General features: G+C 52.8%; 1 protein-coding gene across 4 annotated transcripts in view; it reads right to left on the bottom strand.

Annotated features, from left to right (window-relative positions):
* LOC106858272 (acid-sensing ion channel 2) overlaps positions 1-15,250 on the bottom strand; it is a 387,564-nt gene that overhangs the window by 24,329 nt on the left and 347,985 nt on the right. For all 4 annotated transcript variants that reach the window (XR_015808613.1, XR_015808614.1, XM_014884828.2 and 1 more), the window contains exon 2: positions 12,570-12,720. Coding sequence is in view for 2 of the 4 variants with exons in the window: in XM_014884828.2 (XP_014740314.1) it covers positions 12,570-12,720 (151 nt within the window). In the remaining 2 variants the exon portion in view is untranslated. The remainder of the gene's footprint in view (positions 1-12,569; positions 12,721-15,250) is intronic.

Below are 15,250 nucleotides of genomic sequence, written 5' to 3'. Positions count from 1 at the left end.
AATAGGGAGGTGAACCTGGAATCTGAAGGCTGATCCCAGCTGAGGCCACGTGGCTTCTCCAGGGAAAACCACACACTCCAGATTTGTCTTGGAGGTGTTTTCTGCTGTGGGCTGAGCTCCAGGAGCAATCAGGGACAAGGAATTTCCTCCTGGATAAAAGGGAGATGTCTGCACATCCCCCCGGGAAAAGGGGCTGTTCCCACTGGGATGCAGCAGGAATGAAATCCTGGGGGCTGTGTGGGGTCTGGGTGAGCCCAGGCCGGCTGGATTCAAGGGAATCAATTTATCCCGGAGAAGAGGAGGCTCAGGGGAGACCTTCAGACTCCACAACTCCCAGACAGGATTGGGAGGGGGTTGGGATTTCTCTTGGGAAAAAGGGACAGGATGAGAGGAAATGGCCTCAGGCTGCATCAGGGGAGGCTCAGGTTGGATTTAGGGAAAATTCTCTCATGGAAAGGGTGGTCAGGCCCTGGAAGGTTTGGAGTCATCCCAGCACAGAGTGACACCCTTGCTGTCATTGCCATTTGCTTCAGGGAGAAGGGAATGGCAGGAATGGTAGAGAGGAGGAAAAACGGCTGTGCCAGCAAAAGGAGGAGACTCAGAGGGAATTTGGAATGAAGCAAAGGCTGGGAAAGAAGCAGAAGGGTGTCTGCAGCCTGATCCCACGGGATGGGGGCACAGAGCCAATGCTTCCCTCTAGCACCTCTGGAATTCCAGCCTGGAAGTGTCAAAAGCCAGGCTGGACAGGATTTGGAGATCCTGGGACAGGGGGAGGTGTCCCCTGCCCAATGGATGGACTTTATAAAGTCCTTCCCAGCCCAAAGCATTCCATGGCTCTGCAATTCCTACAGCATCAACTGGCATCAATATCCAGGACAAAGCCCAGCTCCCACCCAGCCTGGGCTGGGACCCAAACCTTCCCTACAGAAATTCTTGATTTATCTCCCACCTGCCACCCCATCCCTGGTTCATGGAGAGGGAAGGGGCAGGAGCTGGGACTCCAGAGCTCCTCCAGCTCCTCCCCAGCCTGGAGAGGAGGATTTTCCCTCCCTCCTTTCCCAGCTCCCTCCCTTCCCGAGGAGCGGGAGGTGTTGTACAACCCCACGGAGCCACTGTGCTATTTTTAGGGAACATATTGCATTTGCATCCCAAATCTGGGGCCAGATGGCTCCATGGATATTATTAAAAAGCTCCTTACATAATCCAGGAGCAGGAGAAAGCGCCAGGATTCCAGCCCAGGGCTGGGAAAGGTTTTGCTGGATGAGCAGGATTCAGGAATTCAATATTCCAGCTCCGTGCTCCTGTTTAATTATTGAAAAGAGGGAACAAATGTCTGGGAAGCTCTCCTGGGGGTCACCCCAGGACAGGCAGGGATGCTCCTGCCAGGTGATGCTGCTTCCACGATCAAGGAATACAAATCCCCTTCCCACCTCAGCATACCCTTGGAATCACGTGTGGCAGCTAAAGGAGGAGGCAGGAGAGCCAGGAGATCCAGAGCTGCATGGATATGATTAAAAAGCTCCTTACATAATCCAGGGACAGGAAAAAGCACCAGGATTCCAGCCCAGGGCTGGGAAAGGTTTTGTTGGATGAGCAGGATCCAGGAATTCCTTATTCCAGCTCCTTGCCCGTGTCCTATTAAGTTTATTTTTTAATCACTGAAAAGAGGGAACAAATGCCTGGGAAGCTCTCCTGGAGGTCACCCCAGGGCAGGCAGGGATGCTCCTGGGATGCTGCTTCCACAATTTCTCCGTGCTGGGGAAGGAATAAAAATACCCTTCCCACATCAGCATCCCTTGGCAATCCCATGTGGCAGTGAAGGGTGACCATAGGAGGGACAAGAGCCAGAAGATCCAGAGCTCCACAGATATTATTAAAAAGATCCTTACATAATCCAGGAGCAGGAAAAAGCACCAGGTTTCCAGCCCAGGGCTGGGAAAGGTTTTCTTGGACGAGCAGGAGCCAGGAGCTCCTTGCTCCTCCCTATTAAACTAAATTTTTAATCATTAAAATGAGGGAACAAGTGTCCCATGACCTAATGATCTCCTGGCAGGATCATCCCAGGGCAGGCAGGAACGATCCTGGGATGCTGCTTCCATGATTTCTTTGTGCTGGGGAAGGAATAAAAATCCCCTTCCCACCTCAGCATCCCTTGGGAATCACACGGGGCAGTGAAGGGGCAGGAGGGAGCAGAACCAAAATCTCCGTGGCCATCCTGGTACCTCTGACATCCCGGGGAGCTGCTGGCAGGAACAGCAACAGGGACTGGGAGTGGGGAGGGAGGAGAGAATCCCTGGAGGGATGGAGGGAGGGAGGGAGGGAGGGATGGAGGGAGGGAGGGAGGGGTGTTCCCAGGGCTGCCCCATCTACCAGCCTTGTTCAGCTGCTGGACCCAGGACTGGGATGATCCCAAATCAATCAAAACAAGGGAAAACAGCTCTGAGAGGAACAGAACCAGATCCTGCTCATCCCCCCTCCCCCTCCAGGAGCTTCGCCACTTCCCCGGAACATCCTGAAAAATCAAACAGGGAAAAGCTGCTGCTGATTCCGGCCAGTGCAGGAGCCAGGAGGAAGGGAGGGATGAGGAGAGGTCCTGGCAGTGCTGCTGCTCCTTTGGGATGGATGGATGATGGATGGATGGATGGATGGATGGATGGATGGATGGATGGATGGATGATGGATGGATGGATGGATGGATGGATGGATGGATGGATGATGGATGGATGGATGGATGATGGATGGATGGATGGATGGATGGATGGATGGATGGATGATGGATGGATGGCACTGGGATGTCCAAGGGTCCAGCCAGTTTTTGGTACAGATGAAAGGGAGATCATGGAATCCTGGAATGGTTTGGGTTAGAGGGACTTTAAACCCACCCAGTGCCATCCCTGCCATGGGCAGTCACACCTTCCACTGTCCCAGGCTGCTCCAGGCCCCAATGTCCACCCTGGCCTGGGACATTCCAGGGATCCAGGGGCAGCCACAGCTGCTCTGGGCACCCTGTGCCAGCCCTGCCCACCCTGCCAGGGAACAATTCCTGCCCAATATCCCATCCAGCCCTGCCCTGGGCAGTGGGAGCCATTCCCTGTATCCTGTCCCTCCATCCCTTGTCCCCAGTCCCTCTCCAGCTCTCCTGGAGCCCCTTTAGGGTCTGGAAGGGGCTCTGAGCTCTCCCTGGAGCTTCTCCTCTTCAGGAAAGGATTTTCCCTCTCTGTATCCTGAAGTATTGCAGCACCTCCCTCCCTTTGTCCCCCCATGTCCCCAGGTGTCCCCCCAGCCCTGTCCCCTCCTGCCACCCTCCCTATGGAGGATTTTATGGATAAATAAATGGAACTATAAAAACATTTGCAGTGAGTTTTGGTGCCACTCCCAGGGCATTCCCAGCTCCAGGGGGCAGCAGGAGGGACAGGATTTCCTAGCCAACCTGGGAGAACTGGGCTGGAGAGAGGGAAAATAGAGCAAAATATCCATCGGTGCCAGCCTGATGGGAATTCAGGTAGGGAATGGTGGGGCTGGCACTGGAAAGTTTTCAAGGAATGGGGAGAAAACAGCAGGAGGTGAAATCCAGCAACAGGATAAGAATGAGGCAGAGCTGAACCCAGATGGATTTTCCAAGAGAGACAAACAAGGGAATTCCTCATCTTCTGGCCACCTCAGAGCTGACCATCAATCCCAGCAGCCACCATGGTGATGATCCATCCACCCCATCCCTTGGCTGATTTCAATGGAAAATCCCTTTTTAAGGAATTATGGAGGGTGGGGCAGCTCCGGTCCTGATTTCATCCCATTCCTCTCCCAGATCCACCTTCCCAGCTGCCAACATCCCATGGGAGGGGGCTCCAGGAGCCCTGGCAGTGGAAATGCCACCCCCAGCTCTGGTCACAGGGGGGATGGATGGGGACAGGAAAAGGAGCACCCCCAGAGTGGCTGGGATGGGGAGGGGAGCAGCAAAGGCAGGATTTGGGAGGAGTCCAGCACAGCTTGGGTTGTGTCTGGCGAGGGGAAAGCTCTGGATCTTCTCTATAAATATTCCCAGGCAAACACCAGACGGGAGCAGAACATTTCCATTGGCAGGAAAAACAGTGGGGAAAACAAAGGATCCAGACTGGAACAGCTTATCCTGGGATAGCAACCCGAACTCCTCCATCTGGAGACACAGCAGCCACGTCCCAGCTCCAGCTGAGGGGACAAACCAAGAGGCACTTTGGCATTTTCCCCTCAGAACCAGCTCTGACATCCTTTGGGATGTGCACTGTCAGCTGCTCCAGCCTGGAATTCCAGGGAGTCTCCATGACCTGCAGGACTTGAAGGAAAAGGTTGGAAAAATGATGGAGAGAAGCCCTCAGGGGGACACTCTGGGGCTGGAGGAGCAAATTGGGGGATCCTCTGCTCCCCACTGGGACCAGACTGGGACTGGATGGAGACTTTGGGTTTGGGGAGATGTTGGATGTGGGCAGAACTGAATCATGGTTTTAAAAAGTTAGAATTTTTGCTAAGAGTAGAAGTAGTTTCCATGACCAAGATGTAAGCTAGGTAGGTAAATGGTAGGCTAATAATTCCTAGATGCTTAGGCTAGAGCTAATTGGTATAATTATCTGCTATTATAAATTTACGTACAGAAGAACGTAAAATAAGTAAACCATTAACCATGAAGCACGGGGCCTTGGATGGTGCCAGAGGGTCACTGAGACCTGATGAAGACTCTCCTGACTTCATCCTTCGAGACCACTGACCCATTTCGAGACCACCGACCCAATTCAAGAGAAGAACTGCACACATGTGAAGGACTGATGGGCTCATTTTAATATGGGGTGGGGATGGGAGGTGTTGGGGTTATGCACATGTATTGTATGTAAGATCTTGGGCAATAAATAGAGGGCAAAGAACCTTGTTTGGGGCGGTCATGCCTTTGGGAGGTGACTCCCGTGCTGCCTGCAGGTGAATAAACATTCCACTTTGTAACTTTAATTAGTTAGAGGGTCTTTGTCCGTGATTATCCCGTTTTTTTTTAATGATTCAGAACAGGAAAAATTGGACCCTTCCCTGGAAGTGACAATTCCAAGAGAGCTGAAGGTCCCCTGGGTGGATCCAAGGTGAGCAGATGCCAAGGAAGAGCAGAGCTGGCTCAAAGCCCTTTTTCTCCAGGCATGAATTCCATGCAAGAGGAAATGGCTTCCAGCCGTGCCAGGGCAGGCTGAGGTTGGATATTGAGAAAATTCCTTCATGGAAAGGCTTGTCCAGTGGTGGAGCCCCTGTTCCTGCAGGATTTAAATCCATGTGCATGTGACACTTGGGGACACGAGCCAATGGTGGCCTTGGCAGTGCTGGGGGATGTTGGACTCATCTCACAGGGCTTTTCCAACCTGAATTCCATAACTCTGCATTCCAAGCCACCTTTCCTCACAAAGACCAGGAATTCTGCCTCCCCTGCCTGGCACATTTTGGGATCGTTAACAACACATCCCTCTCTCCCCTTCCCTCCCTGGACACCCCCATTTTCCTTCCCTCACCCTGAACTTCCATGGACAGAAAAGAGATTTTTCCATCCACAGACTCCTTCCCTTCCCAATGCTCCCACTGCAAAATCTCCGAGCAGCTCCTCGGATGGGATCCCCCACCTCGGCCACTCCCCCCGGCTCTTCCCTCTCTTCCCCCTCTCCTGGAGCAGCAGCCGTGGAAAAGCAAAACCACCTCACAAATATTCAAACGGCTCCACCCCACACAGGCACAGCACAGCCCCTTCCCCAAGGGCTTCCCTGGCAGTGCCGGACGTGGCAGAATTCAAAACCCATCCCAGCCAGCCCCGGATTGGGGACGCTGCTCCAGCCCAGCTGAGGGGCTGGGGACAGTCCCCAGCCTGTCCCAGCCCAGCACTGTCCCCATCCCAGCCCAGCACTGTCCCCAGCCTGTCCCAGCCCAGCACTGTCCCCAGCCCAGCCCAGCACTGTCCCCAGCCCAGCCCAGCACTGTCCCCAGCCTGTCCCAGCCCAGCACTGTCCCCAGCCCAGCCCAGCACTGTTCCCAGCCTTTCCCAGCCCAGCACTGTTCCCAGCCTGTCCCAGCCCAGCACTGTCCCCAGTCCAGCACTGTCCCCAGTCCAGCACTGTCCCCAGCCCAGCATTGTCCCCTGTCCCAGCCCAGCAACGTCCCCAGCCCAGCCCAGCACTGTCCCCAGCCTGTCCCCAGCCCAGCACTGTCCCCAGCCCAGCACTGTCCCCAGCCTGTCCCAGCCCAGCCCAGCCCAGCCCAGCCCATCCCATCCCAGCACTGTCCCCAGCCCAGCCCTGTCCCCAGCCTGTCCCAGCCCAGCACTGCTCCCAGCCCAGCACTGTCCCCAGCCCAGCCCTGTCCCCAGCCCAGCCCTGTCCCCAGCCTGTCGCAGGCAGGACACTGCACATCCTGCAGGGCCAGAGCAGGAGGCAGGGTGGGCAATGTGGCCTGGGGGGCACAGGGAAGATGCCCAGGGGCAGCACAGGTCACTCGTGGCTCCTGTCACTGTCAGCTGTGCCCACAGCCCTGGGGAGGCCACCAAGGCCACCCCCAGCCCCTCTGAGGGACTGTCCCCAGCTGTCCCCAAAGCACAGGGAGGATCAGCTTCCCTCGCTCCACAGCAGGGAAAAGGCTGAATCCATGGATTTGGTGCCTTCCCCACACCCAGACCCATCCTCCTTCTCCCTTCATTGTCCCTTTTGTCCACAGCTGGGTCCCCCCACACCCACGGATTCCCTTCCTCCCCTCCAAGCCAAAGACTCCTCCAGGAGCCCTTGGGAGCAGCTCAGGTTCTTTAATATTCCAGAGCAGATGATTGATTCCTTCAGAGCAAATGATTTATTCCTTCAGAGCAAATTATTGATTCCTCTAGGGCAGATTATTTATTCCTTCAGAGCAGATTATTTAATATTCCAGAGCAGATTTTTTGTTCCTTCAGAGCAGATTCTTTATTCTTTCAGAGCTGTTTATTTGCTCCTCCCAAGCAGATTTTTTATTCCTTTAAAGCCAATTATTTACTCCTCCAGATCAGATTATTTAATATTCCAGACCAGATTAATTTTTCATCCACACCAGATTTTTTTTTGTCCCTCCAGAGCAAATTCTTTGCTCCCCCAACACAGATTACTTAATATTCCAGAGCAGATTATTGATTCCTCCAGAGCAGATTATTTATTCTTTCAGAAAAAATTATTTACTCCTTCAGAGCAGATTCTTTATTCCTCCAGAGCAGTTTGTTTGTCCTTCAGAGCAGATTCTTTGCTCTTTCCAAGCTGTTTGTTTATTCCTCCAGAGCAGATTGTTTAATATTCCAGAACAGATTCCTTGGTCCTCCAGGGCAAATGATTTGTTCCTCCAGAACAGACTCTTTGTCCCTTCAGAGCAGATTGTTTCATATTCCAGAACAGATTATTTATTCCTCCAGAGCAGATTTTTGTTCCTCCAGAGCAGATTCTTGGCTCCTCCTGAGATGATTATTTAATATTCCAGAGCAGAGTCCTCGTCCTTTCAGAGCAGACCTTTTTCTCTTTCAGACAGATACTTTTCTCCTCCAGATCAGATGATTTTGCTCCTCCAGAGCTGCCCCAAGCAATGCTGCTTTAAGAGAACACTGCCAGGTCCTGCTGCTGCTGAGCACAATTAAAACTCTTCCAGAGCCTTTCCAGCAGGGAAAACCCATTCCCAGGAGTGGAGAAATCTTCCAGGAGGGAAAACCCATCCCACACCCTCCTCAGCACCAGGAATGCAGGAACTGCCCTGGGAGGTCTCAGGCACCAAGTGGACAAAATGGGAGCAAAAGATGATCCCTGAGCCAAAGGGATTAATCCAATTACATTTAATTAGCCTTTGGAAGAGACTTTTATCTCCAAAGCTTTTCCCAGCTCTGAAATCTCCTGGGATTGATTAAAATGCTCTGAGCTCCTGCAGGAAGGCAAAGGAGCCACCCAGGGAAGGTTGGGATGAGGGAATGACCTGGAGGATTCCCAAGGGAAACCAGAACATCCCCAAAGCTCACCTGAGGCTCTGAGACCTCGCTCCCAGTGCTTGGGAAAGGCAGGAATAAAAATCCAATGTTTGCAAACACCTTTAGAGCTCCTGGGACAAGGAACAGCCCCAAAGTTTGTCACCTTGGTGGCACTGCCCCAAATTCCAAGGTTTTTCCCGTGTTTTCCCACGTATTTCCAAGTATTCCTGCTATTCTGAGGGCTCCTATTTCAGCTGTGGGCATTTGACAGCAGCAAAGCTCCAAGGAAAGCTGGGAATGCAGATTTCATTTGAATGCCTCATCATTGGTTTTCAGGGCCTTATCTTGGCTTTTCCAGATCCCAAAGCAAGAGGGTTTGGATTCCTTTGGGTTTGCCTTGGATGAACATTTCCTTGAACATTTTTTTTTTTGTTTGTTTGGGGTTTTTTGTTTGTTTTTGTTTTGTTTGTTTGTTTGGTTTGTTTTTTGGAGTCTGGTTTGGGCACTTGAACAGCCAGAATTAAAAAAAGTTAATAAAGAAAATAGGAATCCCAGTGGTTGTTTGCTGCAGGAATTTCATTTCCTGCCTTCCCAGCAGCCAGATTTCATGACAAAAAAGCCTTGACACAGCTCGGAGACTGCTCCTATTCCTGCCTCCTGCTGGAGAATCCCTGATTTTTAGGGATTGGAAAGGACATTGAGGATCCCCCAGTGCCACCCCTGCCATGGCAGGGACACCTCCCACTGTCCCAGGCTGCTCCAAGGCCTGGGACACTGCCAGGGATGCAGGGATCCACATTTCCCTGTGCCACCCTTCCAGTGACAAAGGACACAGGAACTCAGTGGGAAGGAAAATCCCAACTCCTCCCATGCCATGGGTGTCCCCCTGCCCACGTTCCTGTCCCTGAACAGCAGGACCCCAGCCCTGTCCCCTGCATTCCCCTGGGGACCCAGCCCAGCCACCCCACTGCCAGCAGCTGAGCCCCTTGAATTCCCAACACGCTGCAATGATTATGCAAATATTTGCAAATAATCAACTCCTCCCTCACCTCGGCAGAGCCGAGTGAGGCGTTGCTGTGGCAACAGCCACTCAGCCCCAGAGCTCCCATTTGGGATGCTGGAGGTGCCCAGGGAACCCCAGAGCTCCATTTGGGATGCTGGAGGTGCCCAGGGTACCCCAGAGCTCCATTTGGGATGCTGGAGGTGCCCAGGGAGCCCCAGAGCTCCCATTTGGGATGCTGGAGGTGCCCAGGGTACCCCAGAGCTCCCATTTGGGATGCTGGAGGTGCCCAGGGTACCCCAGAGCTCCCATTTGGGATGCTGGAGGTGCCCAGGGTACCCCAGAGCTCCCATTTGGGATGCTGGAGGTGCCCAGGGTACCCCAGAGCTCCCATTTGGGATGCTGGAGGTGCCCAGGGTAGCCCAGAGCTCCCATTTCGGATGCTGGAGGTGCCCAGGGTACCCCAGAGCTCCCATTTGGGATGCTGGAGGTGCCCAGGGTACCCCAGAGCTCCATTTGGGATGCTGGAGGTGCCCAGGGAGCCCCAGAGCTCCATTTGGGATGCTGGAGGTGCCCAGGGTGACCCAGGGGATCCAGGCCAGGCTGCCCAAGCTGCTGAGGGGCCGTGGGACAGGAGCAGGCTCCTGTTGGAAGGCCAAGATCGATGTTCCACCAGCTCTGAGGGCAGGCAGGTCCCCCTGGGCCTGTGAGAACATGGCCAAGGCTCCTTGGCATGAGCCCAGGAGCTTCTCCTTCATCACTTCTCTTGTTTATGGAGCTTTTCCTTGAGTCCTGTAAAATTCTTTAAACCTAGAGACCTCAGTAACTCCCAGTGCAATCCAAGCCCAGAATGTCAGCCCAGGTCCAGAGACATGAGAATCCAAAATCAACCAGATCCAGGAGAATCCAACAGAACCCAGAGCCAGGAACAGGAGACTCCAAGATCAGCTCAGACCCTGGGACATGAGAATCCAGCTCTAAACAGGTCCATGGGCAGGAGATTTCCCCCTCAGCTCAGTCTGGGTGGGATGGGCACTGATGGGGTCGGGGGGGCACCAGGGGAAGTTGAACTTCACAGGATCCTCCCACGAAGGCAGCTCTGAACTCCCAAGACATCACAAGCACCATTTTTGACAAGAATGAACACTTGAGGTTGTTTTTTCTCCCCCAGGCCCACAGCCAGGACAGGTTTCCAGTGCCTTGGGCACACTCAGGGCTTGGGAGGTGTCTGGAGGAGGGAGCAGAGGAGGGAGCTGCCATCCCACCCCTCTGCATGGAGCTGCTGCCAATGGGTGTGGAAGGACCAGAAGGAAAAACTCCTCCCTCAGCTTTTTCCCTCCCAGTTTTTATCCTCACTTATTTATTATTCCTATTTTTTTAAATCCTCTCTTATTTATTATTACTTTTTTTTTTGCCTCCTGTGCAATGTGAGGCTGATTCACCCCCTGAGACGGATCCACCTTTCCCAGAATGACAGGGATGGAGAAGCCCAGAATATTCCCAGTACATTCCCAGCACATTCCCATCACATTCCCAGCAATTCCCAGCAATTCCCAGCACACCCCTAGTACATTCCCAGCCAGATCCTCCTACATCTTTTCCAAAGGGCAGCACCAAAAAGGCAGCAAAGTGGGAATGCTGGGACACCAGGGCTGGATCTCCTTGAAGAAACTCACAGAGGTCCTGTCCTGTGAGAAAAGGCTGGGAAAGCTGGGAATGTTCACCTGGAGAAGCTCCAGGGAGAGCTCAGAGCCCTGCCAGGGCCTAAAGGGGCTCCAGGAGAGCTGGAGAGGGACTGGGGACAAGGGATGGAGGGACAGGACACAGGGAATGGCTCCCACTGCCCAGGGCAGGGCTGGATGGGATATTGGGCAGGAATTGTTCCCTGGCAGGGTGGGCAGGGCTGGCACAGGGTGCCCAGAGCAGCAGTGGCTGCCCCTGGATCCCTGGCAGTGTCCCAGGCCAGGCTGGACAGGGCTTGGAGCAGCCTGGGACAGTGGAAGGTGTCACTGCCAATGGCAGGGGTGGCACTGGATAATTTTTAAGATCTCTTTCAGCCCAAACCATCCTGGGATTCCACGATGTGAGATCCCACTGGGGATGAACACAAAGCTCCAGGTGCTCACCAGCTCTGGGATGTCCCCAAGCCATCCCTGGGGTGTTTCCTGTCCCCACAGGTCCCCCAGGGCAGCTCTGTCTCCCTGTGGGAAATGAAACCCTGAAGTGGAGGCTGCTCCTCCTGCTCCCACCCCCATCCTGAGCCCGTTTTATCTCTAAAAGGACAAGACCTCAAACCAGTTCCCTGAGTGATTATCCCAAATCTCTGTGTCCTCCCCCTCATCTGGGCCAGACCAGGCTGATTTGGAGCTGAAATCTGGGAGCAAAGCTCCTCAAAAAGCCTCTAAAAGCAGCCTGGAATGATTGATGGGCCCACAGGGATGTGCTTGGAAGAGTCAAACACCACAGAAAGAAAAGGGAATTGGGAACAGAGCCCAATCCCCTCTCTGCCCGAGCAGGAGTTTGAGAGGTGCTGGAGGGGGTGACAGAGCCACAGTGACACTGACCTGGAGTGGGATTTCCTCCTCTCCCCTCCCTGATCCCCAAAACAACCACAGCTCACCCTGGATGAATCTCCCCACAGGGCTCTGCCACACACACAGCTCCTGCAAGCTTTCCAGTGGGTTTTTTTTTTTTTGGATGCTTTGTTTCCAATGTCACCGTGGGCTCAGGAAAGCTGCACCACCACTGCTGGGCACTGCTAAGGGCAGCTGTGACCAGGTGGCCCTGGTGGCACTGTCCCCATCCTGTCCCCATCCTGTCCCCCACCCTTCTGCCCATCCCTTTTCCAGCAGGTTCATTAAAGGATGTGGCACCAGGAGCTGCATCCCAATCCATGGGGCTGGGGACATCCCACAGCCCCTCCTGCTCCAGGACCACTCAGTCCCAGCTCCTCCAGAGATGCTCAGCCCAGCTGGCTCATTCCCAGACAGATTCCATCCATCCCAAATGCTCCAAGGAACCCAGTCCTTGGTCCACCCCGACAGCACCAGCCCAAAAAACACAACTCTCAGGGCAGCAAATATTCCCAAATTCCAAGGGAGAGGAAAACTCAGAGAGCAGCTGGAATCCACCTTGAACACAGCCTCCCAAAAATGCCTTTCCAGGGGAGAGGGATGTGCTGGAGCCTCTGAAGAATTCCCCACACTCCTGTCACCCACAAATGGCACCAGTACAGGAGTGCCATTCCTGCCTGGCATCCCAAACTTTGGGGCTGGGACATCCAAGCCCAGCACTCCTCAAAATTCTGGTCCCAAGGGGCCACCACAAACCCTGGGAAGAAAAGTGACACATCCTGGACTGGCCAGGCTCCTCCTCCCAGAGCTGATTTAGGGATGGGATGGGATAATGGGATAATGGGATGGGTTGGGATGGGATAATGGGCTGGGATAATGGGATGGGATAATGGGCTGGGATAATGGGATGGGATAATGGGATGGGATAATGGGCTGGAATAATGGGATGGGATGGGTTGGGATGGGATGGGATAATGGGCTGGGATAATGGGACGGTTTTTCCAAGGCAATCACCCGAGGAAGAGGCAGCTCTTACCTGTTTCTCCCCAGATAGGCAGATACTCGTCCTGCTGAATGTCCAGCATGATTTCCAGGCCATTCCCTGTTCCCCCCTTCACCGTGGTGAGGAGAGGCCGCCCCTCCTCTCCTGAGTTAAACATGTAGCATTTCCCATATTTTGTAAACACCTGTGGGGAAAAAAGAGAGGAATTAGGGAATATTTCCCACATATTCAACACCCATTCCCAACCAGCAAAGGGATGGAAACAGCCACAAGCTGCAGGTCAGGGGGAAACATCCACACACATATCCTCAGAAATATCCACAGAAATATCCTCAGAAATCCATCCAGGTTTAATCACTTGTTTAATCATTGTGCTCTCCTTATGGAAAATAAAAGAGGGAAGAGAGAAAGGAAAAGCTGCTTGGAGGGAAAGCTCAAAAGCTCCTGGAGCCCTTCCAGTCAGTCCAAGCTCTGACAGACACACACACTGGCCTCAAGCTCCTGCTAAAATTCACACAATTCCCTGGTTTTGGGTGGAGTCTGAGTCCATCCATGCCATGGGAATGCTCTCCTGGCATTAAAAATCCAATATCCCCTTAATTCCTCCCTCTGCCACTGCTTGGAAAATAGGAAGAGCTCAAAACACTCAGGGAAATGAGGAAAGATTTCTTCCATCATTTTGCTCTTCTTCAGTTTATTTTGGGAGGATTCCTGATAGAAATTCCTGGCAAAGCCCAGGTGGAACTTCAGACATCATCAGCACTGCAAAGCAGGGGGCACATGGGGCTCCAAGAGGGAGGGATGTGCAGAACATGGGGTTCCCAGTGGGAGAACACAGGATTTCCAGTAAGAGAATATGGGTTTCCATGTGGGATGGACAGGATTCCAGGTGGGATGGACACATTCCCAAGTGGAGTGGACATTAATTTCCAAGTGGGATGGACATGTGAGGAACACAGGTTTCCAAAAAGGGTAGACTTGTTTCCAAGCAGAGTAAACACAGATTTCCCAGTGAGATAACCCAGAATTCCCAGTGGATAACCCAGAATTCCCAGTGGGTAACACAGAATTCCCAGTGAATAACCCAGATTTCCTAATGGGTAACACAGAATTCCCAGTGAATAACCCAGATTTCCCAGTGGGTAACCCAGAATTCCCAGTGGGTAACCCAGAATTCCCAGTGGATAACCCAGATTTTCCAGTGGATAACCCAGATTTCCCAGTGGGTAACCCAGAATTCCCAGTGGATAACCCAGATTTCCCAGTGGGAACCCAAGGTTCCTGGTGGCAGCAGAGATGTCACACCTTTCCTGGTGGGGACACTCAGGGCCAGGGCTCAGCTCAGGCTCAGCCTTCCCCCTCGATGGGAAAACTCCCAGAAATCCCCAATTTAACCCCAATCAATCCCTGCTCTGACAGCCTGGGGACATCCTGGGATAAAGACCCCAGAAAGCCCAGTCTGGAAACCAATACCAACCAGTAAATCCCAGCAATGAGGAACCAGAGCAGCTCCAGTCCCTCCAGAATCTCTCCCACATTTGCTGAGCTCATTTGACCCTGAGATGAGTCAGAAACCCAAACAGAAGCTGGAGCCAGCAGCGATTTATTCCCTCAAATATTGACATATCCTGACTAATCTCAGTGCCAGGGAAGCAGGTGGGATGGGAGAGAAAGGAAATAATATTTGAATTCAAATACAAAGTGTTTGTGAGGGGAAAAACAATACGTCCTTTAAAAAGGATTTGATATACAAATAAAAAAAATCCCATTTTAATACTTGCCTGACCAATTAAAGAGCTCAGGCTGGAAAGAGAAGCTGAACCTCTGGAAGGCAGAAGTCAAAAATTCCTGATGAGGGGAGTTTAAAATCCAGCAAGGAGAAAAAGCTGCAGTGGAGAAAATCAGGGGAAAACAACAAGGCTGGAATGGGTCCAACAGCCCAGGGACTGAGGGTTTTGGAGCTGCTGTGCTCAGCACAGTCTGCAGGCAAATAAATCCAAGCAATTTGATGGGGTTTTATATGGCTGTAAAAATTCTCTGTAAAAGCTCCCATTAGGATGTGTTTATCCAAGGAAAAGATGGAACCTGACAGGGACAGCAGGGTTGGAATCACAATCCCAGGAAAAGAGACCTCATGGGACTGGGAAAGGACAACCATGAGACCTCTCAGCCACAAGGATTCCCACTGTTCCCAAAGGAGATACAAAACATTCTTCCTAACAGCATTGAAAATATTTCCAGGTTAAAAAATCAACGTGCATTCCTTGCAGCTGCCATGAAACGGGACTGTGGCGTTACCCATCAGTGGGGTCATGGAATGTTTTGGATTTGGGCCTTAAGGACCATCCTGTGCCAAGGCAGGGACACCTCCACTGGCCCAGGCTGCTCCAGCCTGGCCTGGGACACTGCCAGGGATCCCCTGCTGCTCTGGGAATTCCATCCCAGCCCCTGCCCACCCTCCCAGGGAGGAATTCCTCCCCACTGTCCCATCCATCCCTGCCCTCTGGGAGCCATTCCCTGTGTCCTGCCCCTCTCCTGTTCCCTCAGCCCTCCCTGAGGATGTTCCTCCCCCTCTCCCTTTTGCTGGAAGAAATCATTTGGGAAAATACAACATTGTTCTGCCAGAGTCTCCTCTTGTTTTCAGGCTCCCTGACAAGAGGAAAGGACTTGGAGCATTATCAGATCATCAGGATAAATCCTGGAGCTGTTGGGAA

This window comes from Sturnus vulgaris, chromosome 27 (assembly GCF_052056855.1).
Source record: "Sturnus vulgaris isolate bStuVul1 chromosome 27, bStuVul1.hap1, whole genome shotgun sequence".
Classification (NCBI taxonomy): Eukaryota; Metazoa; Chordata; class Aves; order Passeriformes; family Sturnidae; genus Sturnus; species Sturnus vulgaris.
The sequence above is the reverse complement of the archived record's forward strand: the minus strand, read 5'-3'. Positions and strand labels throughout refer to the sequence as shown.